Raw genomic sequence first — 26,048 nt, forward strand, 5'->3', positions numbered from 1 at the left:
ATTAGGAAGGAAGTCAATATTTTCCATAATTTCCTTAAAATAGTCAAATAAATGTTACTGAAGGAAACAAAACTTCCACGCAGCTAAGAATAGATCTATTTTTATACTATGAAGCTTTTAAATACACATTAGAACCATGTCCTTCACTGCAATTCTTTTCCTTATATTCCCCCTCACTTCAGAACTGGAGTCATTAAAATGAAAACAAGAGTGTGTAGCAGTACCTACTATGTTCTTTCCATGCAACTGAGTACTTCTGGATAATCTGTGTGCATTAGCTTCATCTACTAGAGAGAAGGGTAGAAATTCCTAAAATAGGAATAAACTACCAAGTACAGATTGAGTGTTCCATACTGGAAACATTTAGAAACAGAAATGTTTTAGATTTCAGATTTTTTTTTCAGATTCTGGAATGTTTTTAGGGATGAGACCCAACTCTAAACAAACAAACAAAAAAAACCATTTGTGTTTTACATAAACACATGGCCTGAAGGAAACTTTAGACAATATTCTGAGTGTGAGTGCATTTGATGAGGGAAGTCATGGTGCTGAGGAGCAAACCCAAGTTCTCCTTCATGAGTTACAAAGCTTTCTATCAGAGCCATACTCTAGCCATGTGTCCATACTTTGCCTGTGACCTCACAGATGAAGTCAGGTACAGAAATTTCCATTTGTGGCAGACAACGTATCAACCCTCAAAAAGACTGAAACTTCGAAGCATTATGAATTTCAGAATTTTGGTTTGGAGTGCTTAACTGATAATTAATTTACACTTTACTATTAGTTATTACCAAAGACAGCTAGGGAAAACATTGACTCTTGATCGGACCTAATTCCACATCCATAAGCTATGGTAACTGCTGCATGACACAGCATGAGGAATCTGGACAGAAGAGCCACAACCTACAAAGTGCTTACTATCGGGGATGCTCATGGATTCCTCTGCTAAGCACTTAGTGGATACTAGGAATAATGAATCTTGATGACTGTGACAAGACCAGTACAAATTATGGTAGGCATGGTGGCACATGCCTTTAATCCCAGCACTCAGGTAGTAAAAGCAGTAAGATCTCTGTGAGTTTGACGCCACCCAGTCTACATAGTTCAGATCAACTAATATAGTGAGTTCATGTCTAAACAACAACAACAAATTAATCTCATAAACAGCAGATTGTTCAAATTGTTTAAGAATGGCTTCTAAAATATCTGAAATAATTCTCCAGTGTGTAAAATAGCTTACTTGTAGGCTAAATGCTGTCATATTTTCTTTCTTCTACCTGCCCATGAATAAATGATCTAAGTATAATTCTGGATTTAGATGAGGTAGAAATAGCAGTATCCTAGGATCTTAGTATGGCTCTTTTAGCCAGATCTTAAAACCTTAAAGAACCAAGCACTGGGATGAGCTCCAGGAGCTCAGCTGAAAACAAGGAGGAGAGATCATATGAACAAGGGAGGGGGGTTAAGATCATGATTGGAAAAATCAGAGACAGTTGGCCCGAGCTAGTGGGAGCTCTTGGATTCTGGACTGGCAGCTGGGGAACTTGCATGGGACTAAACTAGACCCTCTGAATGTGGGTGACAGCTATGTGGCTTGATCTGTTGGGGGGGGACCTAGCAGTGGGACCAGGACCTATCCCAGGTGCATGAACTGACTTTTTGGAGCCCATTTCCTACGGTGGGATACCTTGCTCAACCTGGATACAGCAGGGAGGGGCTTGGTCCTGCCTCAACTCCCCAAGGGAGGACTTACCACTCTGAGGAGTAGGATGAGGGGGAACTGGGGTTGGTATGTAAAATGAAAAAAATTAAAAAAGAAACACTTTAATGAGTACACAAGCAATGACAATGCAAGCGCAGTTTAGGAAGAATGAGCAGGGGTTGGAGAGACAGCCTGGCAGTTAAGAGCTCTTACAGAAGACCTGAGTTCAGTTCCCAACACCCACATCAACCTGTAACTCCAGCTCCAGAGGATCCATCACCTCACCTGGCTTCCAAGAGCACCTACGCTGACACATGCACAAGCCCCACACATGCATACATAGTCACACTTTTTAATTAAGAGAGAGAGACTGCTCATGTAGGACCACACCTGTGATCCCAACACCTGAAAGACGGAGGAAAACAAGATCAAGGTCAGCCTGGCTGCTGTTGCCAGACCCTGTAGAGAAGGAAAAATAAACTTCACTGTGTAGCCCAACATCCAAAGGAAAGCACAATCCTCCTCCTTCCATCTCTGGAACTCTGGAAATATAGGCATACTACCACACCCTGATCTGAAAATGAAAAAGTTTAAATGTAAAGTTACCAGACTTATTTTTTTTTGCTAACATTGATTTGATACAGTTTAATATTTTTTCATAGTAATGAAGCTGACAACATGTCCACTAACATGTTAACCTTATAAAGTAAGTTGGCTATTCTCACTGCAGCACAACTCAGCAGTAATTAACAAGCAAGGAGTCTTGAATCCAACTCAGACTGAACCTTCCCAGAGTCGTAATAACAAGGTCTGAGAAAGGACAATTTACCTTAATCTAACTTATATGTCATCTTTTAAGGGGGGAGGGAGCTATGGCTCAGTGGGTATGAGCTCTGGCTGCTGTTCCAGAGGACCCAGGTTCTACTCACAATACCCACAAGGGAGTCGACAGCTATAAATCCAGGGGATCCAACACTGTCACACAGACATACATGCAGGCAAAACACCAATGTACATAAAGTATAAATAAATAAATAAATCTCCCTGTTGTTGGGGAAGTCCTGTGTATATGTCAATAAATTACTGCTGGCCAATAGGAATCTAGATAGGTGGGGCTAGGAGTCTAGGAGGATTCTGGGAAGGAGAAACACAGAGAGTCAACATGTAACGCCATGGGGGTAGGAAGCCTGGAACTATTCTCCGGTAAGAAACCTACTTAGAATAACAATTATGGGGTAATTATTTAAGTCAGAGCTAGCCAGTAAGAAACAAGCAAGGCCAACAGCTTCATAATTAATACAGCGTCTTGTGTGTTTATTTGGGGACTACAAAGCTGCAGAGCCCAGGTGACTGGCAGGGGATAAACCAAAGCGGCTAGCAAAGAAAAAGCTTCTCGTAACACCCTGTCTTTTTTTTTTTTTTAATTTCTCCTGCTTTTCAAATAGAAGTCTTTTATCCTGATCTTGAAAAGTACTCTGGGAAGACAAAAGACAACACAAATAAAATATATGCTCCTCAGGGTCAAGGATCTTTTCATTGCTGAGGTGTTGATGACCAACCCAATGTCTGGCATACTGGCCTTTCAATGAATGTTTGCTGAACTGAATACATGAAATACTTCAGACCAAGGAACTAGTCTAGTCCAGCTGAAAAAAACTGCAATGTGGCTTGCCTGGTATTGCATAAGTACCCCATCCTGAAACATGCTATGAATATGTAACAACAACAAGAGCTAGTCCAGTACTTCCTACTGATGCCAAGTCCTAGTCATGCTCTCTTTCAGTACTCACACAAACCTCAGAGGGTGAGCACTCCTCTAACACCCATCCAAGCAGAGCAGGCAGCTGAGACATGAGGGCTACATCACTTGCTCAAGGTCACAGGCAAGCCCATCTTTCAAGGATGCTCAGTCTCTACAAGAGATAGGCAGCCTGCCTCCTCCTATACAAGGGTAAGGTGATCACATCAGGAAGATGTATGCTTGCTTTCACACAGCTTTTCTCAGCCTGTTCACAGCCCTCTACCTAAAGCAAGCAAACAAACAAAAAGGCACACTTACAGATGGAAATGGTGGCACACACCTGAAATCCCAGCATTAGGGAAACTGAGGTAGGAGGATGGTGAGTTCCAGATCATTCTGGCCTATACAGTGAGATACAGTCTCCAACAGCAATGAACACAAAGCACACTTAAGAGATAATGGCAAGGGGGTAAGTCAGATGCGAGCTATGGAGCTGAATTACCTTGATTTAGCCCTTGCCAGAACTGCTCTCTCCATCTGAAGTTGATCAATATGTAGGTTTATGTACATAGTCAATTTGGATCCCTCCTATGATACCCACACCTTGACAGGTATCTTTAACCTTACACTATAATTATCTGTTTGTCAACATGACTCTAACAAGAAATTCTTGGAAGCTAATGACTATGTCTTACATTCTCCCTAAGAGCAACACAGCACATTCAAAAAACACTAATGTATGAAAGATGCTTACTGATGAAGATCATTATACAATATGGTAGGTAAACCTATTCATATGTGACCATGAAATCAATTATCTGAGAAGGTTTCAGTTATTTCAATACCAGTCCAGGAAAAAAAGAGGGAATTAAAACAAAAACAAACAAACAAACAAACAAAAAACAAGTATTAAGATGGCTCAGCATTAAGAGTACTTGCTGCTCATCAGGAAGAGCTAAATTTGGTTCCCAACACTCATGTGGAGCAGTTCACAACTGCTTCTAACTCCTCTTCCAGGGATCCAATGCTCTTTTCTGGCCTCTGTGGAGGCACACAGAGACACACGCATGCACACTTGGAAGTAACAAGATTAAATGGGAGATATTTAAATAAGTAAATGACTCACAGTACAAATGTACATTCACTAATTAAAATTTGCATTGGGAAACTTTTTCAAGAGTGTTGATAGTAGGGAGAACAGAAAACACAAGACAACACAAATAAAATATATGCTCCTCAGGGTCAAGGATCTTTTCATTGCTGAGGTGTTGATGACCAACCCAATGTCTGGCATACTGGCCTTCAATGAATGTTTGCTGAACTGAATACATGAAATACTTCAGACCAAGGTGAAGGTGGATAGACAATGAAATCTTTAAACTAAAGGTTATTTATTTCCCATTTGGAAAAACAGATGGAGGATCGTGACTTGTCCAAGGTCAGAGTCAGTACTGGGGTCTCACTCAATGATGATCTCTGTAATCCTAACCTGTTGTCTCACACATCCTGCAGTACTGCCCTACACCATTGTTTCAGTTGCTTATCTTTTCTTGCTTGTTTTTGTTCTTTTTAGGTAGGAGGCAGAAAGCAGAAAAAGAAATCCAAGACTCTGCAGAGACAAAGAGGCACTATAACAAGGATACAGTATCTTATTGCCTAGGATCCCAAATGGGTCACTCATTCTGAGCGACAGTTTAAAAGTCATTTGCTTACTCAGGGATTCCAAAAGCTTTACTGAAAGCTAAACATTTGGCTTATGAGAAAACAACCCTGATAGGAGTTACACAAACTGAAGCACACTGAGTGTATCTGCACAGGTTTCCCTGTTGAGGTGGAACCTTCCCAACATTCCCAAAACACTTGGACAGCCCTGCCTCCATCATAGCAACTGCCGGTAAGTCAAATGTCTGACTAGAGGCTGTTCACCCCACCATACAGAAGACTGTTCCTAGGTTCAGCCTAGGGCATGGTACCTACTGAAAAAAAATTAATGACTAAACTCACCACTGTCCAGTCTAACCTGGTGCCAGATAAAAAGAGGGGTGGGAGGAGGTAGAGACGTACATCAGTTGGTACAGTGTTGCCCTCCAGTCCACATCAGCACCAAATAAACAGTGTGGTGATATACACCTGTAATCCCAGCATTTAGGGGGTCGGGAGTTCAAGGTCATCTCTGAATACATAGGGTCTTCAGAGGCCAGTCTGAGCTATCTGAGACTTGTCTTAAAAAACTGAAACAAGCTGGGCTGTGGTTGTGTGTGCCTTTAGTCCCAGAACTCTGGAGGCAGAGGCATGCAGATCATTGTGAGTTCAAGGCCAGCCTGACTTACAGAGTGAGTTCCAGGACGCCAAAGCTACACAGAGAAATCCTGTCTTAAAAAACAAAAATAGCAGAAATCAAAACAAACAAAAAATTGTATGTTACTACTAAATAGGGGCTCAGAGAATTTGTGTTTAATAAAAACAAAACAAAAAAATTTTAAGGTTCCAGTGGGATGAAATATCGGGTAAAGGATCTTGCTGCCAAACCTAACTACCCCATTTCTAAGCCCAGAACTCACCTGGTGGAGACAACCAACTCCCACAAGTTGTCCTCCCTTCACACATGTGCCATGGCTTGTGTACGTGCGCACGCAGGCACACACACACACACACACACAATTAATTAAAAATTCAGGTGGCATTTTAAGTATTAAGACTTTAAGACACTGGAGTTAATTTCTTAGGTGAACATGAAAGAGACATGAGCCAGACCCTAAGTACAGTCCCACTTTTGGTTAAGTCAAGATTGCTGAGCCTTTGCCATGGTTATGTGTACCACAGATAAAATAGCAGGCCTCATCTCTCCCTGCAATAAGGCCTCAAGTGTAAGTTCCACCCTTACGGAGGAGTTGCTTAGACAGAAACAGAAATCTTTGGAAGTGCTGAGCAGTGCTGGCTTGCAGGAAAGTGCAGGAAGCAGGGGTGACTCTCAACAAGCCTCTACCTGCCCCATATGGTGCAGACAGATACTGACCATAGTAAGCTTCCTGGCTACTGTTATCAGAGGATTACATGCCATCACCACTCGAGCCAGTTTTCTAAGGAACATCCCTTCCATTAACAATAAACAGGATATGGCAACACTGACGTTAATTAGCTGATAAACTCACTCACTAAAGAACAGTTTGTAACTACTGAGTATATCTAAGTTAACCCCTTTATCTTCAACTATATAAGCAAGAACATGGACTGTGTCTCAGAGCCAGCCCCTTGAAGACAGGAGTGGCAGAGTATGTGTGCTTAGATAAACACTGCTGTTTTATCACCAGTCTCTTCCAGGCTCCGCCAGGCTGCCCTGCTACCTACCTACTTCCTTTGTCGTACACTTCTTTCTGCTAGCCTGTTACCTCTCCCTTCTCTTAAGGCAGACATTCCAATGCCTATCTTACAAACCCTTCCTTTACAGATCCTCACTCACTACTAACCCTCTCAAGCCTTCTCTGCGACCTTCCAATGCACATCTCTGGGCTGACACGCCTTTTCGCTAGGCTGCTATTCCAAGGTCTCAGTGCACTCCTGCAGTGAGTCAGAACCTATCTCCACACCCATCTGCTGAAGGCTGTTCCACACAGCTCTACAGATGATCTGTTCACAGAAGACAAGCTGTGTAAGTCTTTAAGATTCTTCAGGAACAGAAGAAAGTGAAAGCCCCAAGCTGCAGCTGGAATCCATCATGTATTTTCCCTTCATTCATCCCTGGAGCTACATGACGTTATCATATGATGTAAATTATTCACTGCTCTAAATTCTACTCATCACCTCTCAAAGCAACCTGCCTGGAGTGGAACTGTGCAGTGACCTGGGCATCTGCCTCCAGGCCAGTCTACCTCTGCAACCCAAGATCCTGGCAATGGTTCATTTCTTCTCCTACAGACTGAGAGTTACTGTACTAGTGCAGCTGTGGCCAATATTGAAATGTTTCCAGCTGTGAGCTAGAAGTACAAAGCAAGAGACTCATCCTCCAGGGGTATACACTAGGACAATTTGCTTTTCTTCTGGAACATTATATAAGGGAGCGGAATGAGCATTATATAAGGGAGCTGCCATACACTGTTAAAATAAAACACCTTAAAGCGGTGTCGATCACTTCTCTGGGGTCTGCCCTTAGGCTCCAATCAACCTGTCAACTGTTAAATAAGAAAAATAAAGGTATTAATAAATGATACAGTAACTTCATGCAGCTTTACTGAATAAAAAGGTGAAGAGATATAAACAGAAATATAGGCCAAATTTAATAGTAGAGAGAAACAAAACAAAAGGCAGACTGTCTCCTATATAAAAAGCTACCAGAAACAAACATTACTCAACCTATCCAAAGTACCTGAGAATGAATGGGCAAGAAGCATCATGCCCATTTTTAGAGTCAAGGAAAAGTCCACAATTACGGATTTGCACCCAAGGAAATACATGGCCAGTAATTAACAAACTAATATATAAGAGCCATTCATTTGCAAAGCCTTGATGTGACCTATTCAGCAGGCCATCAGTTTTAGGCAGACACTAGGCAGGTAAGAGGATAAATGCTTAACTGACTAACCAGCAGAAAAACAGTGACAACTCAAACTGACTTCTGCTACCACAAAGACAAAGCATCAAGTATTTTGACCAACTTCCAATAGTCTGCCCTAGTGGACCTATCTAGCTCATTTTCACCCAGGGATATGCCAATAGCAGCAAAGCAGAAGAAAGAAAAGTCACAGTAGGTGACATCAACACATACTGACCTGTGTGCTCTCAACTGGCCCTCCACCCACTCAGCCACAATCCCTCTTTGACTTGTTCCATGTATAATGCAGCTGACCAATTGGCAGAAAGAAGAATACAGAGAGTGACTGGTATTAAAGACTCACCTTGCACAGTGACCTCTGCTTTAAGAGTTTCATCGGCAGTTATTTAAACATATGACCGTAGAAGTCAAATTCTGTCCACAAAGATAGCTGTAGCAATGACTGTGGAGTGACAAGTGGAATTAAAGACCACAGCAGACATAAGCCATCCTGTCAGTAGTAAGTGTGCAGAGACCTGCACTAAGGAGCCTATGTGCGGCCAGGAATGCCATCCTGGCCTACGATGCCAGATCTGCTAGAGCTCTGAAAAGAGTGGCATGTGGCGTCCTACTGAAGGCCTGAGAGGGAAGGAGCACAGGCAAGGAAGTGGTTGTTCTATGAGACAAACAGCAACAAATACACACGTTAGCTGTGAAAAACAGAAGAGGAATGATGTGATTACCGTTATGTGATTTTTAAGAGGAAAAAACCCACTGACACACTTCCTATAATTGTACTTGTGGCAGTCTCTTCATAAGCTTGAAAAGTTTGTGGAAATTAACAAACACAAAAGCCTGAGGAAAATCTCCACATAAAAATTAATCCCAGCGCTTGGGAGGCAGATGCAGGCAGATCTCTGAGTCTGAGGCCAGCCTAGTCTACAGAGTGGAAGAGAAATCCTATCTAGAAAGAAAAATAAGACAAATAAAAAACATCTAACTTCTATTTACGAAAATAAATTCTTATAGGTTATTAGAAAAAGAAGTGTAAGGCTTGGGGAGTCTCAATCAGCTGCAACAACAACAAAAAAATCCTAAACAGACAAAATATGTTAAATAATGATTTGATTTTCAAACCCTAAGCACCAATCCGCAAAGGATAAAACCTTCCTGATGGGAAAAAAAGAAGGCAAGTCCTATGACAGTCCAGCTTACTGCCTTCCGAGAGCTCCTAGGCCAGTGTGGGAAGGGAAAACTGGTAGGCCCAGTGAATTCTCCAAGTCACTGAGACTAAGCTGATACTGCAAGGACACCCAGGCAGTGAGGGTTCCTGAGAAAGAACCAGGAAAGAGAACTGTTATGGAATAAAGAAATGGTTCAGTGGCTAAGAGCACTGGCTGCTCTTCCAGAAGACCAGCATCTACATGATAGCTCACAACCATCTGTAACTCCGCTACAGGGGGGATTGACACCTCTAATATCTAAGGGAACTCATATGTATGTAAGCACACTTAAAAATAATAAAAAACAAACGTGGAAAAGTAACAATTATTTTTAAAAAACAAACAAGACAAAAAACTGCTGATCACACTTGTACTCAAGGTGACTAGGGCTTGGGAAGTAATTAATTAAAAGGACTGGTGGCATGGGTATCTGGCATTCACATGCATCAGGAACACCACCTATTCCAACCAATGAAACTGGAAGAAAACAAAACATGGCTCAAAGAATACTGGAGGGTGCACTCAGGAGGATTATGCCTCAGCTCTGGAGAACAATCCAAGCCTGAGCCCTGCTCCAGACCTCAAGGGACAGAGCCTGCTTATCCAAGGTTTTGATCTCCAGCATCACCAAAGACAAGCAAACACAGATGAACAAGAACGAGCAAGACCTCTGTGAAACGTAAAGTTTTCCAAGTCACTGAACTGCATCTTCCAACACAGCTCAAGAATATTTGCAGAAATACAGATATATAACGTCATCTACCAATGTAAAATTCCCCACTTTCAGCATTCACCAAGGCTACTTACTAAGCACACAAAAACACACAAGAAGGGCAGTCAACCAAAGCTCATCTAGACCTGGCCCAGGTATGCAACACATATGACAGATGTAAGTGTGTTCTATGTGTTCAACAAGAAGAAAAGTGAGACCACCGGCTTAGTGGTACAGGTCTGCAGCACCTGCTCCTCCAGAAGCTGAGGCAGGAAGATGACAAGTTCAAGTACTGCCTAAGCTCAAGAGTGAGTTCAAGATCAGCCTGGGAGTTCACTGAAATACCATCTCAAAATGGAAAGCTAAAAAGGCACATGAAAGACCCTGGACTCAGTCTTTAGTACCAAAAACCTAATTTCCTAAGTAGAAAACTGAGGTTGAGAGTATAGCTCAGTGGTGCAGTGCTTGCCTAGCATGCCCAAGATCCTGAGTTTGAGCCCCAGCACCACAAAAAGAAGCACAGAAAAGAGAAATAAAATACAGAAAAATAAAATAAAATTGTGTTTTTATAGGTGAAAACCAGTATGTGAGATGAGAAATATATCAGATGTAACAACAGATTAGACACTACAAAACAAAGATCAACCAAGTAGAAAATATGCCAGTACAACCTATTTAAATACAACACATAAACCCCCCAAATCCTAAAGATTAGCTAGATTAGAGGTCAACTTCATCCTGTCTTCTACATGACTATTCTCAGCTTCTAGCATGGGATGGAGAAAGGCAGGATAAGAAGCGCCTGTAAAGGCATAAACTTGTGTTAAGCTGAATGAAAACTATTAGCCAAGAAAATCCTCCATAGTCAACTAAGGGCCTCAAATCATTTTTCACCTTTAAAAAACAAGACAAAAACACAAATAGCAAATTACACTAAAGAAGCAAAAGTAATAATAAAAACGCAAGCAGAAATACGCCTAGCACTTAGGAGGTTGAGGCAGTGGGTCTTTAAGGACAGCTTAGGCAACAAAACTCGAGAGAAGTTATAAATACCAAGAGGGAGAGAAGCCTCACCAACACAGATACTATAAGTATTCAAAAGACAGTAAGGATATTAGGAATAAATTTGATAACTTAAATGAAATAGCCAAATTCTTTTAAAGGTGCAGTAATCAAAGCTCATCAGAGAGGGCCCCCTAGAAGTTTACATTGTATCTTAAAACCTCTACAAAAAGAAAAGAAAACTCCTGGCCCAGATAACTGCAATGGTAACAATTCCGTACAAACTGTTCTAGAACTGACAATGAAAAACAACTATCAATATGGACTACTGAGGCCAGTCTGTCTCCAGAGGCAAAAGCGAAACCATTGGAGGAAAAACAGAACAGTAGTAACCCTCCTGACCAAAGATACAAACTTCTAAACAAGTTTCAGCCAAACAATTCCAACAATACATTTAAAGGCTAATATATGATGACCAAGCAAGAATTGCAAGACTGATAATTCATATCAACTGCCCCTGACAAAATCTCAAAACACACAAAAGTGAAAAACTCTCACTAAGCCAAACACAAAAAAAGAACTTCCTCAATCTGAAAAGGGGTAATGATCCCACAGATAACTAAAAGGAAAAGAACAGAAGCAAGAAGCCAGAATGAAGAGGGAGTAATGTAAAAAGGGGGTCCATGAGCCATGGATTATGGGAAGCCTTTACAACCCAGAAGACAGAGGCACAGCCTCAGCCACTAGACATAGACAGCCTAACACCATGCTTTAACATCTGCCCTTCAGAACTACAAAAGAAAGAATTTGTGTTGTTTTAACCCACTCCAGCTCTGTAAGAAACTTAGTAAAGCTTCAACTGGACACCTATGCAGACTCAAGTATTTATTTAGAGCTGATCACATAGATGCCCTCAGCCAGATCCCCTGCAGTCTTAGCATGTACCCCATGGAGTTCGGCTCATTACTCTATGCTACCGCACTCCACTCATCATCTTCCATATCTGTATCCGTGGAAGCCTAACAGCTTGTCTTAGAAGCCGCATGTCCGCACCACTCCTCTGCAACTTCTTTTTCTCAGAATCCCCCAGCATTTCCACATTTGGTTTTCTATGGTAACTTTAATCAACTTTCCTAATGCCATGAAAAGTTCTGCTTCCATTTTTGTTTTTATCAAGATAAGTAAGAGAGAACTGGTATTTTTAAGCTGTGTTACCTACCAAGCACAAGTGTCTTTCACTTTGAGTCACCTCAAGAACGCTTTTCCTGGGAGTCTACATAGTTCTTAAAAGTTTGTTCTTCAAGCATTTTTGTTGTTGTTGCTATTACTAAAGATAGCTCTTTGCAGTGTTTGGACTATTTTAAAACACTTTTTTTTAAAAGTTGCAGTTTTCAAAAAGCTACAGTATACAAAGATGTACATCAACCAGAGGAAAACATTGGGAAAGTATGAGATACAGGCCGAGCAGTCCAGACGGCAGGGCAGAAGTGACAAATGCTCTAGATGAGTCTGGGACACAGACCTGAGACGCATACTGGGTGACTGTCTCAAAACAAAACACACAAACTGAAAACAAAAAGGAAGGGTTTTCTAGAGGAAACAGTCTGGTGGAACTGACACTGAGTCGGGAGACTGCTGTTGTCCTTCAGACTACTATCGAAATACCCGAGCAATTTTACAGATAAGATGCAACCTCGACTCCTGATAACGCTTCCCTTTCCTCCCATCTACAACATCTACGCCAATCAAATACTTCTAACATATCCCACAGTGAAACATCTAAGGTGTCTCTACCTTAATGACCACGATAAGACGCCTTTTTCAATTGCTTATGTCTAACATTGTTCTCCAACTCTAGCCAATGCAGTAATTCATACAAAAATACAAGCTGAGAAACTACAATGCTATTTAATCATGTTGTACTCAGAAATAGTGCCACTTTTATTTAATACAACTTAATACACGTATACATTTATATTATCTACATACAGAAACATAAAGACGAAATATTAGTGAATATACAATTGTTATACACAGGGCTTTTGAAGAATAACAAGGTTAGAAAAACAAAGAGTTACAGACTTGACAGATAAACTAAAAATACCAGAAAAATAAAAAATACAATACAAAGAGAAGTTTGAAAAAACAGTCCTTATGCATTAAGTTAAAGTGAAAGCCTCAAACATCAATGGAGAAGATAACAAAAGACACAATCAAACAGAAATAGTCAGCAAATGTATCGAGTACCCAGCCTACCACAGTAAGGCTGTTTCACAATGCAACTTATAAAAACAACAACAACAGCAGCAGCAGCAGCCAATATGTGGAAGTGGCTGTCCTCACACTGTGTGTTGAAACAATAGTTTCCTTCATAGGTAATCTGGCAATATCTACTTTTAAAGTGGGAAGCAGAGGGGCTGGAGAGACAGCTCAGAGGTTAAGAGCACTGCTTGCTCTTCCAGAGTCCTGAATTGATTTCCAGAACCCATGGCTCACAACCATCTATATCGTCAGTTCCTGGCAATCTGATGCTCTCTCTAGTCTAGCTGCCATGGACACCAGGCACACAAGTGATACACAGACACACATTTGGGTAAAACACACGCATAAAATAAATTGTTAAAAAGGGAGAGCCAGTCAGTGGTGGCACATGTCTTTAATGCCAGTACTCGGGAAGAAGAGACAGGAGGATCTTTATGAGTTCAAGACTAGTCTGATCTACCAAGTGAGTTGATGGACAGCCAGGGTGGTTACACAGAGAAACCTTATCTCCAAAAAAAAAAAAAAAAAAATATATATATATATATATATATATATATATCAAAAAAGGAAAAAAAAAGGAGGGAGGGAGGAAGGGAGAGTAGGGTGTGGTGCTCATGAAAAGGAAACAAACCAGTTTTTTATCACCTATTAAATTTTACTTGATGATTTGTTTTTTAGTCTTCCAGCAATATGAATTTTTGTTTAGTTAAAAAAAAAAAAAACCTCACGGGGGCTGGAGAGATGGCTCAGAGGTTAAGAGCACTAACTGCTCTTCCAGGGGTCCTGAGTTCAATTCCCAGCAACCACATGGTGGCTCACAACCATCTACAATTCGGTGCTCTCTTCTGGCATGTAGGCAGAACACTGTATATGTAATAAATAAATGAATCTTTAAAAGAAAAAAAACCTCACGGGCGGGGTGGAGCACACCTTTAATCCCAGCACTTGGGAGGCAGAGGCGGGCGGATCTCTGTGAGTTCGAGACCAGCATGGTCTACAAGAGCTAGTTCCAGGGCAGCCTCCAAAGCCACAGAGAAATCCTGTCTCAAAAAACCAAAAATTAAAAAAAAAAATAAAAACCCTCAAAGTCAACCTACAAGTTGTATGCATAGTAAGCACTCATACATACTCCACTGCCTCTCCTTGTGGGAGGCTAGAATCTTTGTTGTTGTTGGGGGTTTTTTTGTTTGTTTGTTTGGTTGGTTGGTTGGTTTGGTTTGGTTTTTTTCGGAGACACGGTTTCCCTGTGTAGCTTTGGAGCCTCAAACTCACAGAAATTTGCCTGCCTCTGCTTCCCCCTCTGCTTCCCGAGTGCTGGGATTAAAGGCATGTGCCATCAATGCCCTTCTGAGGCTAGAATCTTGAGTAGTAAACTCCAGCAGTACTTAGGACACAGGTAGACGGCAGCCAAGGCTAAACAAATATGGAACAGAGATGGAAGACTGTCTTCATGTGAGGATTAAATGTGATGAGACCTGCAATGTAACCAGCAGCCGGACTGACAGGAAGAAAGGACTCAATAAACACGAGCAGTTACCACGCAGGGGTATCAGGCAACCAGCATCGTCTTCAATTACGAGCAAGTTCAACTGACACACAGCCCCTAAATACTGAAAATCAAATGTTATCACTTCAGAAGTACTTTCTCTTCATTCTGGTTCACCATTACATGTCACTGTTTTGTGACTTCTATGGCTAGCTCAGATTCAGATGTACCCAGGTCTCAAAGTGGTGTTCCTGGGGGGTGGAGAGAACTAAGAGGCAGGACCTAGATTCCTGTTACATCCTGCACATCCTGAACAACTTTGCTTTGCCGCAGCCTCCCAACAAGCTTTGCCACAAACCTAAAAGCAATGAGTCTAAGCGGCAACAGACCAACATCTCCAGTGTGAGCCAGAATAAACCTTCCCTCTCTATAATCTGGTTATCTAAAGTATTTGTTACACTAATTTACATCCATCAACGAAGAATTCAACACCTACACACAGACACAAGTCGACTGTCCTGCCATGTCAACTCAGGCTGGCTTCCAATTAGTCAGCCTCCTAACCTCAGCCCTCAGCTTCCTCAGTGCTTGGATTACAGACATGCACCACCGTATCTGGCTGTGTTGAACCCTGTTAAATTACTAGGACTAGTGATAACATGACCTAACCTCATGATACTCTATAACTATAAATTCACCCAGATGCAGTCAGAAAGGAAGTAACAATATTTTTTTTTAAAATGTTCCATATAAGAATCTCTAGGATTCCAACAACACTGGATTGGATTCCCAGCCTGTATCTCCCTTCTTATATCTCCTCTGGCATGATTTTCTCAATAACCTACTCATAGGCCCAGTCAACAGCCCAGGCAAAGCCCCTGAACTACTAAACACGAAGTAACTCCCTACATTTAGAACATAAGCACCAGTGCCTGCTGGGAGTACTAACCATAACTCCACTCACACAAAGTAACTCCCCACATCTAGACAGTAACCATGACCACAACTCCACTCATACAAAGTAACTCCCCACATCTAGAATGCAACCATGACCACTATTCCAACTCACAGAACTAACTCCCCACATCTAGAACATAACCATGACCACTATTCCACTCACAGAACTAACTTCCCACATCTAGGACATAACCACTCATGTCCTGGCCTGCTGGGGTGCTGACCATTACTTCACTCCCCACTTACTAACCAAAAGGCAGCACTTCAGAGAAACATGGATGATCTAATCCATAGCAGCATTTAAAAAAGCAGTCCAGCTTTACAAGTGCTACTTGGAAGTACTCCACAGTACCAAATCACTTCTGGAGTGACAAACTACATGTCTAAACTATCTACCAATGCAGGTAAGGTTTACTGCCCCCTAAAAACTTCTGCTTCCTATTTAATCGTTCTTCAAAAAGGAAAACTCAGGTCAGACTCTTATTAGGTCTTCCAGACAAACTGCTCACACTATCCAATCAGTAGTTACCTTATACAACTTCCCAAACTTTACTGCAGAGACAGATTTTAGCAAGAACATTCTTTGACACAAATGTAGTACTATAGCTATATAGAAACATTAGTTTTTAAGAACATACCTGTAGAGATGACTCAGCAGTTAAGAGTGCTTACTGCTTTGCAAAATGACCCAGGTTTAGTTCCTAGCTCCTACATCAGGTGGCTCACAGCTGTAATCCCAGTCCCAGGGGATTGGACACCCTTTGATCTCAGGAATCTGTATGCGCCTGGTGCACAAAAACTCAAGCAGGCACTCTTGCCTGCCGGGCCCCCCATCCCCTGCCCACCTCACCCTCATCTCTTTCTCACTCCCATAGTCTCTCCCCAGTTTTTGTTTCTGTTTTGTTTTGTTTTTTTTGAGACAGCTAGATAATGTCTCACTATGTAGCCTTGGTTGGTCCAGAACTCTCTATGTAGACCAGGCTGGGCTTGACTTGTGGTAATCTTCCTGCTTACATAGTATACACCACCATGTCCAACTCAAAATCGTTGCTCATCAAAGAAAATAATAACAGAATGAAAAGGTAGCCATATTTGCAAGCCATTGGTCAGATTAAAAAGTTAATATTCATAATAAAAAACTGTACCTCAACAACAACAAAAAACTTGGTCAAAGCCCAGGCAAATGACTAAACTAGCCATTTCTCCAGAGAATATGTATAAATGGCCAACAGGCACATAAAAAGATGCACAACATCTCTAATCTTCAGAGAAATGAAAACCAAAACTACAATGGCCTATATCTCACACTTTCTAGGATGGCCACTAACCGAAAATGAATGGACTAAGTGAATGAAGGTGTTAGCATGACTGTGTTGAAATTAGAACCTTTGTGTACCATTGGTAGTGTGGCCACTACAGAAAGGAAAAAAAGTGTGTTCCACTGAAAACATTTAAAATAAAACTACCACATGATGAAGTTTAGGGAACTGAGCATAGTAGTGCACACCTTTGATCCCAGCACTCAGGAGGCAGAAGCAGGTAGATGTCTGTGAGATAAGGCCAACCTGGTGTACATACTGAGTTCCAGGACAGCCAGAGGCCCATAGTGAGACTGTCACCTAACTTCAAATGCACACATACATATGCACCTACACCCACATACACACATAGTTTAAAAAACAGGCTGATAGGCTGGGCAGTGGTGAGGCACGACTTTAATCCCAGCACTTGGGAGGCAGAGGCAGGGGGATCTCTCTGAGTTTGAGGCCTACCTGGTCTACAGAGCTAGTTCCAGGATACCCACAGATGTTAGACAGAGAAACCCTGTCTTGAAAAAGGAAAGACAGAAAGAGAGACAGACAGACAGACAGACAGACAGACAGAGAAAGGCAGGCAGGAAGGCAGACAGACAGAAAGAAAGACAGAGAGGCTGGCGAGGGTAATAGTTAGGGTCGGAAAGGGAAAATACTGTATTTTCTCGCATCTGTGGAGTCTGAACTGAATGTGTGCATGTGCCACAGAAGTAGAGGGAAACGGAGTATGGGAGGAGAATCAGGGAGGCTGTGGAGCAAATATTAACAAAGTACCATGGCATCTGTGCGTGGAAATGTCATAATGAAAACCATTAGTCTGCACACTAAAGACTAATAAGAAACCAGGCTGAACACAGCCAAACACAAATATAACGCAAGGCAATTGTTGGGTTCAAGTCTAGTCTGAGCTATAAAGATCCTGTCTCTAAATGTAAGAAGAAAAAAAAAAAGCCACATGCTAAGAATCTTAGCTACTCTATTTGGGATGCTGAGACAGTAAGGTTCCAAGTTCAAGGCTTATCTAACCTACCTAGCAAACACAAGATCAACATAGGCAACTCAGGAAGACCATGCCATAGTCAAAATAAAAGTTAAAAAGAACCAGGGATATAGCTCAGTGACAGAGCACTTAACCAGCATACACACAGCCCTGGGTTCAATCCCTAGTATTGAAAGAAAGGAGAAACTATGATAGTGCCTGTCTATGGGCCCAGCATTGTAGAACTGAATAAAGGAGGCAATTGAGTTTGAGGCCAGCCTGGCCCATACCAGGAGAAAATGGAAATTCTAACACATGCTGCAACATAAGCTTTACCAAGTTAGGCCAAGTAAAATAAAACAGGTCAAAAAAGGCAATGCTGAGTTGGGTGGTAGTGTTGCACACCTTTAATTCCAGCACTTGGGAGGCAGAAGGAGGTAGATCTCTGTGAGTTTGAGGCCAGCCTGGTCTACAGAGTAGAGTTCCAGGACAGCTAGAGCTACACAGAGAAACAGTCTGGAAAAAACAACAAAAAAGAAACAAACAAACAAAAGACAATGCTGGGGCAGTCCATTTATGTATTAAGCATCAACCATCAAATTCAGATGCCATGGCTGGGGGCGGGGAGGAGTGGAGAGAAATGGGAATTGTTTATAGGCACAGGGGTTCCAATTCTGCATGATGAAAGCATTCTGTAGACCTACTGCATAGCATGAATGCACTTAATGTGACTTAACTGTACACCTAAAATAATTACTATAGTAAAACTTGTGGGTTTTATCACAGTTTTAAAAAAACACAATGCAGGTTTTACACTCTTATCATGACAGACATATCAAGGATCCTCTTAGACCTCAGGCATTTTCAGACCTTTGCCCTATGTGTCGTATGAGGCAGAATGAAGCAAATCAAAGCTTCTCAAATGCCTTTGGAAGAAAAACTAAAGCATGCTGCTTCTGAAACCCTTGAATTCAAAATCTTCCTGGGCATGATGGTGCCTGCCTGCAATCCCAGCACTCAGGAGGCTGAAGCAGAAGAATAAGGAGTTAGAGGCTAGTTTGGGCAATATAGTTAAGACTGTATCTCAAACTAAAACAATGAAAGACAAAGCAAATTCTACTCCCACCCTCTGGATTCTCTTTAGTACCAACTTTTGAGAATATTGCCCAGGTCCAGACCAACCTGCCACACTAATCAAGAGCGAAGGAATCTTTACAGACTACAATACTGCTTAACCTAAACAACAAAACTAGGCTCCTAACTCATCAAATACAACAATCAGTAGCTATCAATAGCAAATATTCAATACCCTTGACTATCTACCAATCAGAAAGTTTCCTTATAAGAATTCTGAATATTCAGAATGGACTATGAGCATTTTAATAATCACCAAGTCGACAAAATATTAATTTTCTTGTTTTGTTTTTCGAGACAAGGTCTCTTTGTTGTAGCCTTGGCTGTGTTGGAACAGGATGGCCTTGAACTCACAGAGATCCGCCTGCCTGCCTCACAAGTGCTGGGACTAAAGACGTGTGCCACAACCTCCCAGCTAGATTTATTTACTTGTAATTATGTGTTTGCTGTGCATCTGTAGGGGATGATGTGCGTGTGAGTGCAGGCACCTTCACGAGTCCAGAAGAGGGCATCAGATCTCCAGGAGGAGGAGTTACAGGCAGTTGTAAGACTCTCTTGCGAGTGTTAGAAACCTAATGAGTCTAAAAGAGCAGTATATTAATGCTGAGCTCTCTCTCCAGCCCCAGGGGTGAAGGTTTAGATAAGTATACACAAGTCATTTTAGCTATAAGCTGAAGCTTTATGTGGGAAGAGAAAGATGGTGTCAACCCAATGTCCTATTGTAACAGATTTCCTAAGGACAAGAACACCTAGGTTGAGCTTTTTTTATCTACTAAACGGGAGGGTGATATCATCCAGGCAAATCCGCATTTGAGTTTGGATGCAGGAGACCATGGAATGGCTAAGTAACTTATCGAAGCATTAGTATACAATGACTTGAAATAAAATGGGTAATGCACAAAGACACCTCACGCTCAAAGGGAGCAGGACTGCACAGACATAGTGAAACTTGGGAGGCAAGAACCTGCTTACTGGGGTGCCCTAAGCTGGACAAATGTTGTAGGAAGAGCTAGCCAAAGGAGGTGGTCACAGGCATTGGCACCACGGGGTAAAGGGTCAAAAATGAGTTCAGTGTGACCGGGAAATAACATAGCACTAATAACAACTTGGAAATTGGAAGTGGCATAAACTAATCCTGCCCAGGGCTTTAGTGTATGCTGCTGGCCAGACACATAGATGAAAACAGACATTCAATTGGCACATGCAGGGTAGTGACAGCTGGCTAGGACACAATGACGACCAAGAAGCACAAAGTCCATTCGTGACATAAGGCCCAAGCTGTTCTCAACAGACAAAAAGGAGAATTCAGCCCCCTTGAATTGGCAAACCAAAGGAAATCAAGCCTCAAGGAGTGTTTCTAAGATATTGAGCACCCAATAAAGGCTTTTATTACTGTGCCCCCACAAGGAGCATGTTTTATCAAGACTCTAGATAACAAATTAGATGGTTTTACATCGGTCTCCAATGCTCATCTCTTCAGTGGTGCCTATCAAGACTCACAGTAAGAATTTATAGAGAGGGGGAAATATTGGAAAAAGGAGGAAACTGGTTATCAGCAAAACAAAGGGGTACTTCCTCCCACTATAGGCCCAATGTTTCTGACTAGCACACAGCTTTTAGAAAAAGCCACTTGAGCTCATCAGTGAAGTGTTCTCAAATTAAAATGCAGCCAGTCTACCCAAAGGGTAAAACATCTCACTACCAAAACTCACTTAAAAATATAACTTTACATTAGACAATATATATCACTCCTAATAGATTTATGACCCTAAGACAAATCACTAACAGGCTTTTACTCCTGTCTCTGGCCTTTAGTCCTAAGCACTTGGTTCTTATGCTTTGTATAGGAAATACCATTTTCTGTACTTATGACACAAATATAGCTTAAAATAAAAACTTACGCATGGCTGGGTGTTTGTGGCGCACGCCTTTAATCCCAGCACTGGGGAGGCAGAGGCAGGCGGATCTCTGTGAATTTGAGGCCAGCCTGGTCTACTGAGTGAGTTCCAGGACAGACTCCAAAACAATACAGAGAAACCCTGTCTTGAAAAAAAAAAAAAAAAACCTTATGCATGAAACCATTATATATGGGCAGAAAAATTAAAAGCCTTAATTAACACTACAAACATAATCATGACTTTAATTGACAATTAATGAAAATACAGGTGGCCTTCAGGCTGAAATGAAATAGCCCAAAGTTTTATTTACTAGACAAGTAAATGGTTCGCACTCATTTAGATTAAGTTAAAAGGCACCACACCTCCCAGAAGCCCCTTCACAATGAAATGAATACATAAGATGTTCTACAAAGATATTGGCGTGAGTGGGGTGGAGAGGTGGCTCAGCAGTTAAAGAGCACTTCCTGCTCTTGCAGAAGACCCAAGTTCAGGTCCAAACCCCCCTATCAGACAGCTCACCACCATCTGTAACTCCTGCTCCAGGGAATCTGAGCCCTTCTTCTGGCATGTACCAGGCATGCCATGCTGCAAACACACTTAAATGCAGGCAAAACACTTATATACAAAAAATAAAATTTTAAAAGGCTTCTTTGCTTGCCATGCTGATGTACAACTCAAGATTCCATAAAAGTCTAAGTATACCACACACATACACATACACACACACACTTTAACTATTTGTAGTTTAGTAATTTATTTTGTTACAGAGAGGCAGACGGAAAGAGACAAAAAGAGATGTTCTGTTTTCAGTATCTAAATCTTACTCTCAAGAAAAATCTTGACACTAACCAGAATAAGCTGGTTATCTGCAGTAATTATAGTAACTTTATGTCTGACAACTATCTCAGTTTTTACAAACATTCAAGCACAATCAAAATGCTGTCAAAGGTTCCTTTCCTCTGAACCAGCGATAACACACTTCACAGATCAGTTAAGATGAGTGTGAAGATATGAGTCCTAAGACGTAAGGATGTTAAGACAAGGAATGGCTCATGTTCTGTCGAGAAAATGATCATCTAGTTCAAACATGAAGAACTGCATTAGGCAATCCAGTTTTGCCTGCAGCTTTTCTTTAGGAGACAGTGACTTTTACTTTGTCTTGGTTTTCTAGTGAAATTCTACTGCAATGCAGGAAAAATATACAAACATACAAAATACCCAGAGAACCACCACTAAAATTGCTGGTAAATCCCTTCTTGGGATTCAAACTACACTACTTACCACAAAGAGACTTGGGGTGTAAACAGATAAACTGAAAGTTATCTTTACAAGTTTGCCCAAACTTGCTGGAGGAAAACAACAACAACAACTCAACAATGCTCTTCTGGGGCAAATGTTATATTAGCGCCACATTAGAGGCCAAAGACACTGTGTCACAACCCTGGGGGAAAATCGATTCCATTTCCCCTACTTTAAAAAAAAAGCCTGGAATTTGATCTAGAAGTACATTTAGAGAGTACAACATTTATTGGGAGAACCTTTGGGAACACTTAATTAAAACCAGACCCATTTATTTATAAGGGACCAATGTCTTATGATCTATATTAATATAATTACTCTTGTTTGTTTGTTTGTTTGTTTGTTTTTCAAGACAGGGTTTCTCTGTGCAGCTCTGGCTGTTCTAGAACTACTGTAGACCAGTCTGGCCTCAAAATTAGATCAATCACTTCCCTCTACCTCCCGAGTGCTGGGATTAAAGGTATCATCCGAATTAGTCTTAATATCTTAAATAACTATTTTGTCCATACAAATTATTCCCCCCAGATACAGCTACAAAGGGTGCCTGATTCAGCCAGCCCAGTGGCTTGATCACTTTTCATACTTAACACCGTGGCAGCAAGGACACTTCTATGCAAATGGAGAATGAGCAAATATATTTTAGGTTCATGGCCCCATAAAGTAAACAGTTATTTAGTAAACTGTACCCCCAAAATTAGCATATAGAACAGCAATTGGAAAAATAAGCAGCTTTAGAAGGATAACACAAACTTAAGACTCAATCACTGCTTCGGTCCCTTGTGCTACCGGGCCATGAGGATAGTCATTTACTCAAAGGCTAGGTGCCTTCTTTGTGTGTGCACTATGCAGGGCAACCAACGGAAAAGCAGAATAAGAGTCCCCCAGGTCTCCGAGAAACACAAGACATGCCCATTAAATTATAACTATAAAGGGTTTGCTCAACACACATGTCCAAATGATGGCTGCCATGGTCAGTCATAATAACACTAAACTAACAGGGATCATAAATAATATGAATTATGACAATCTCAGGTCTGACCATCTTAAAACAGCATTTTTTACGCTTAAAATACTATTGCCTCTATCAAATCCTTGTTACTCTGATTAATGCTCGTAAATTAACCAGACTGAGGCTGCTTAGAGTTAACGAGGGAATGCATTTTTTTAAAAAAGGAAATAGATAGTAAACTGACACATAGTTGCACTTTAAAGCCAATTTGGCTTACCTCTCTTTGCAGCTGCCAGTCGGTAACAGTAAAAGCCAAGTGATTTCATAGCCATACAGGAAAACAACTTCCAAGTTACACAGCAAGAAATTATTTTCTGGGTAGAGTTCCTCTAGTGTGTAATGAAAGATATCTAACTAGTTTCCTTACTCTTAAATTTTTTTTTTAAAAAGCAGTATTTGTTGCGAATTAATTCATGAAGGCTTTGTGACCGCTCACATTCCCTCCGGCTCATGTTCAGAAACAGGTAATCCAGACAAAAATCACAGTTTTGGTTTTCAAGATTGCAAAGTAATTTCTGACCCTGTCAAAGTACCAGTTTTACAGCCTTACAATATCAGCGAAGTTTTTTTAAATAGGCGTGATCCTTTAACTATGAATTACAGGTGAAAGGTTTGCAAACTGGGAACCTGCCGTTTGTTTCTATGGGCCCCCGCATCAAAGAGAAAGTCACTGAATTATGTGAGAATCTTAAACAAGAAATGTAAACCGGTTTAAGTAAAGAAGATCCCATTTAGGGCTAATAATGAAGCAAACAGTCCTCAATACCGCAAAGGGATAGCGAAGAAGAAAACTAAAGAAACAAGAGCCACTCTTGAGGAATGTCCCAGCAAATTTAAATTTTAGAAGCTGTGCATTGAAGCCTTGCCACCAGTCTCGCTTTTTTTTTTTTTAATCACAGCATTTTAAAGTGAACGCCGTCTGCATGCCCAAATTAAAACCCAACAAAGGGGAAACAGGAAAAAGTGTCCCGCGATTTAGCCAGCAGAAATCACCGAGAAGCCTAAAAAGCGGGGTGCCTTTTCACATAGCGGGGCAAGCGGCAAGAACATACGAGAACTCAGGAAGTTTTGAAACGGCATTGACAGGAGACAAGGGGACGGAATCACGGAGCAACACAGCCGCGGCGCGCGGCCGACGCGGCGAGTTGGCTGCCGAACACCGAGTCGCCGGCTCGGGACAGGGCTCGACCCAGCAACTTCGCGCCGGCGCCCGCCGCGGGCCTCCCTCTCCCGCCCGCCCGCAGCCCGCCGTCGGCCACCCACCTTCCTTCTCGGCCCGCGCCGCGGCCACCACGAGGGTCATCACCAGGTGCAGCGCTCCCAGGAGGCCGGCGACCGCGCTCCAAGGACCCCCGCCGCGGCCGGCCGCGGGCTCCAGCCCGGCCCCGGAGGACGCGGAGGCGGTGGCGGTGGCGGCTGCTCCTCCTCCCGCCCGCTTCCCCATCCTGGCCGGCCGGGGGCCGCCGAGCTCGAGGTCCGGCGCGACCCTTCTCCGCGAGGCGACGGCAGCGGCGCGGGAGCCGTGGTCCGGGCTGTGGTCGAGGTGGCGGATGAGTGAGCGGTTGTGGGCCCAGGGCTCAGGCTCCCGGCGTGGGTCTGGGTCGGTGCGTGCGTGGGAGCGCGAGTGTCAGTCACAGCCTAGGCATCGGCATCGCCTACGAAGAGCCGGAACGGAGAGGCCGCGGGTCAGGCACGGCGGGCGGCCATACTGGAAACGGGCAAGGGCCGCGGGCCCCGGCGCTGGCCTCTAAGGGGCGGGGCGGGGCGCAGGGTCCCGCCCCCTCCGTGCCAACACCTGGGCGGCCCGCTGGTTTGTGTTCGCCGCGGAGTCCGTGAACTCCGACTCCTCGTCCTGCCCTCAGAATCCCACGGGTTTTACTGACGGGTCGGGCCGGGGCGGCCAACCGCACCCTGTCACCGCTGCCCGGCCCGGGAGGAGGAGGGAGGCAGGCCCGGGCTGGCCAGGAGTTAAGATGGCGGCCCCAGCTTCACGGAGGCAGTGACGATAGTCACGTGGGTGACGGGGTGGCCACGCTACGCAGCTGTATTGGCGTGTGGGCGGGGCCGGCCGCGCCTCCGACGCTGGGACAAACCCGGTCGGTACTGCAAAGTCGGAGGTCTGAATGCGCATCCGGAGTCCAGAGCTGACAATCCCTGCCGGTGACTCCTCCGGGTCGCACCTCTGCTCCTCGGTGCCTTTGACGTGGTGTGTTCAGGGTCTGATTCAGTTCCTGGCCGTGCTTCCTTGAGAATGGGGACCCGCTGTGTTTATGTCTGTGTCTTCCGAAGCATCGTACCCAAAGGGTGCCTGGTACCTCTTGGCCACAGGAAGCTCATTTTATGTTATGTTATTTGTTTGTTTATTTTCTGAAACATACCGTTTACTCAAAAAAAAAAAACCATCAGTTTTGGGGGAGGCATAAGGTGGGGAGTGACTCTTTAGAAGCCAGACTGGACTTTCTCAGCCTTGGAATGATTAAGATGTTTCTGTGCACATACTCCTTTCAATGGCCCACATAGTCTTCTGTAAGAAGCCATCACCTGTCTCCCAGGCTAAAGCTCTTGTGTGTGTGTGTGTGTGTGTGTGTGTGTGTGTGTGTGTGTGTGTGTGTGTGTGTGTAAGCCCTTTTGGGAAGGGGAAAGTTATTGTCACAGTTTGCTAGTCTTGTCACTTTCTCCAGATCCTCCCAGAGTCTTTGCTTCTCTCAGCTTTTGGTTGAGTTAGTCAATCTATTTAAAAGGCCACATTTGCCTAGTGAGTGTCTTAGAACAAACTATGAAAAAAAAATAGGATTTCAAAACA

At 42.7% G+C, this 26,048-nt stretch overlaps 1 protein-coding gene across 1 annotated transcript in view; it reads right to left on the reverse strand.

Moving 5' to 3' along the window:
* Tmem131 (transmembrane protein 131) overlaps nucleotides 1-24,981 on the reverse strand; it is a 145,808-nt gene extending 120,827 nt beyond the window's left edge. The window contains exon 1 of the mRNA XM_040729655.1: nucleotides 24,509-24,981. Within this exon, the coding sequence (XP_040585589.1) occupies nucleotides 24,509-24,689 (181 nt within the window). The 5' untranslated portion in view covers nucleotides 24,690-24,981. The remainder of the gene's footprint in view (nucleotides 1-24,508) is intronic.
* Between the last annotated feature and the right edge of the window lie 1,067 nt (nucleotides 24,982-26,048).

This window comes from Mesocricetus auratus, unplaced genomic scaffold (assembly GCF_017639785.1).
Source record: "Mesocricetus auratus isolate SY011 unplaced genomic scaffold, BCM_Maur_2.0 Super-Scaffold_100021, whole genome shotgun sequence".
Taxonomy (NCBI): Eukaryota; Metazoa; Chordata; class Mammalia; order Rodentia; family Cricetidae; genus Mesocricetus; species Mesocricetus auratus.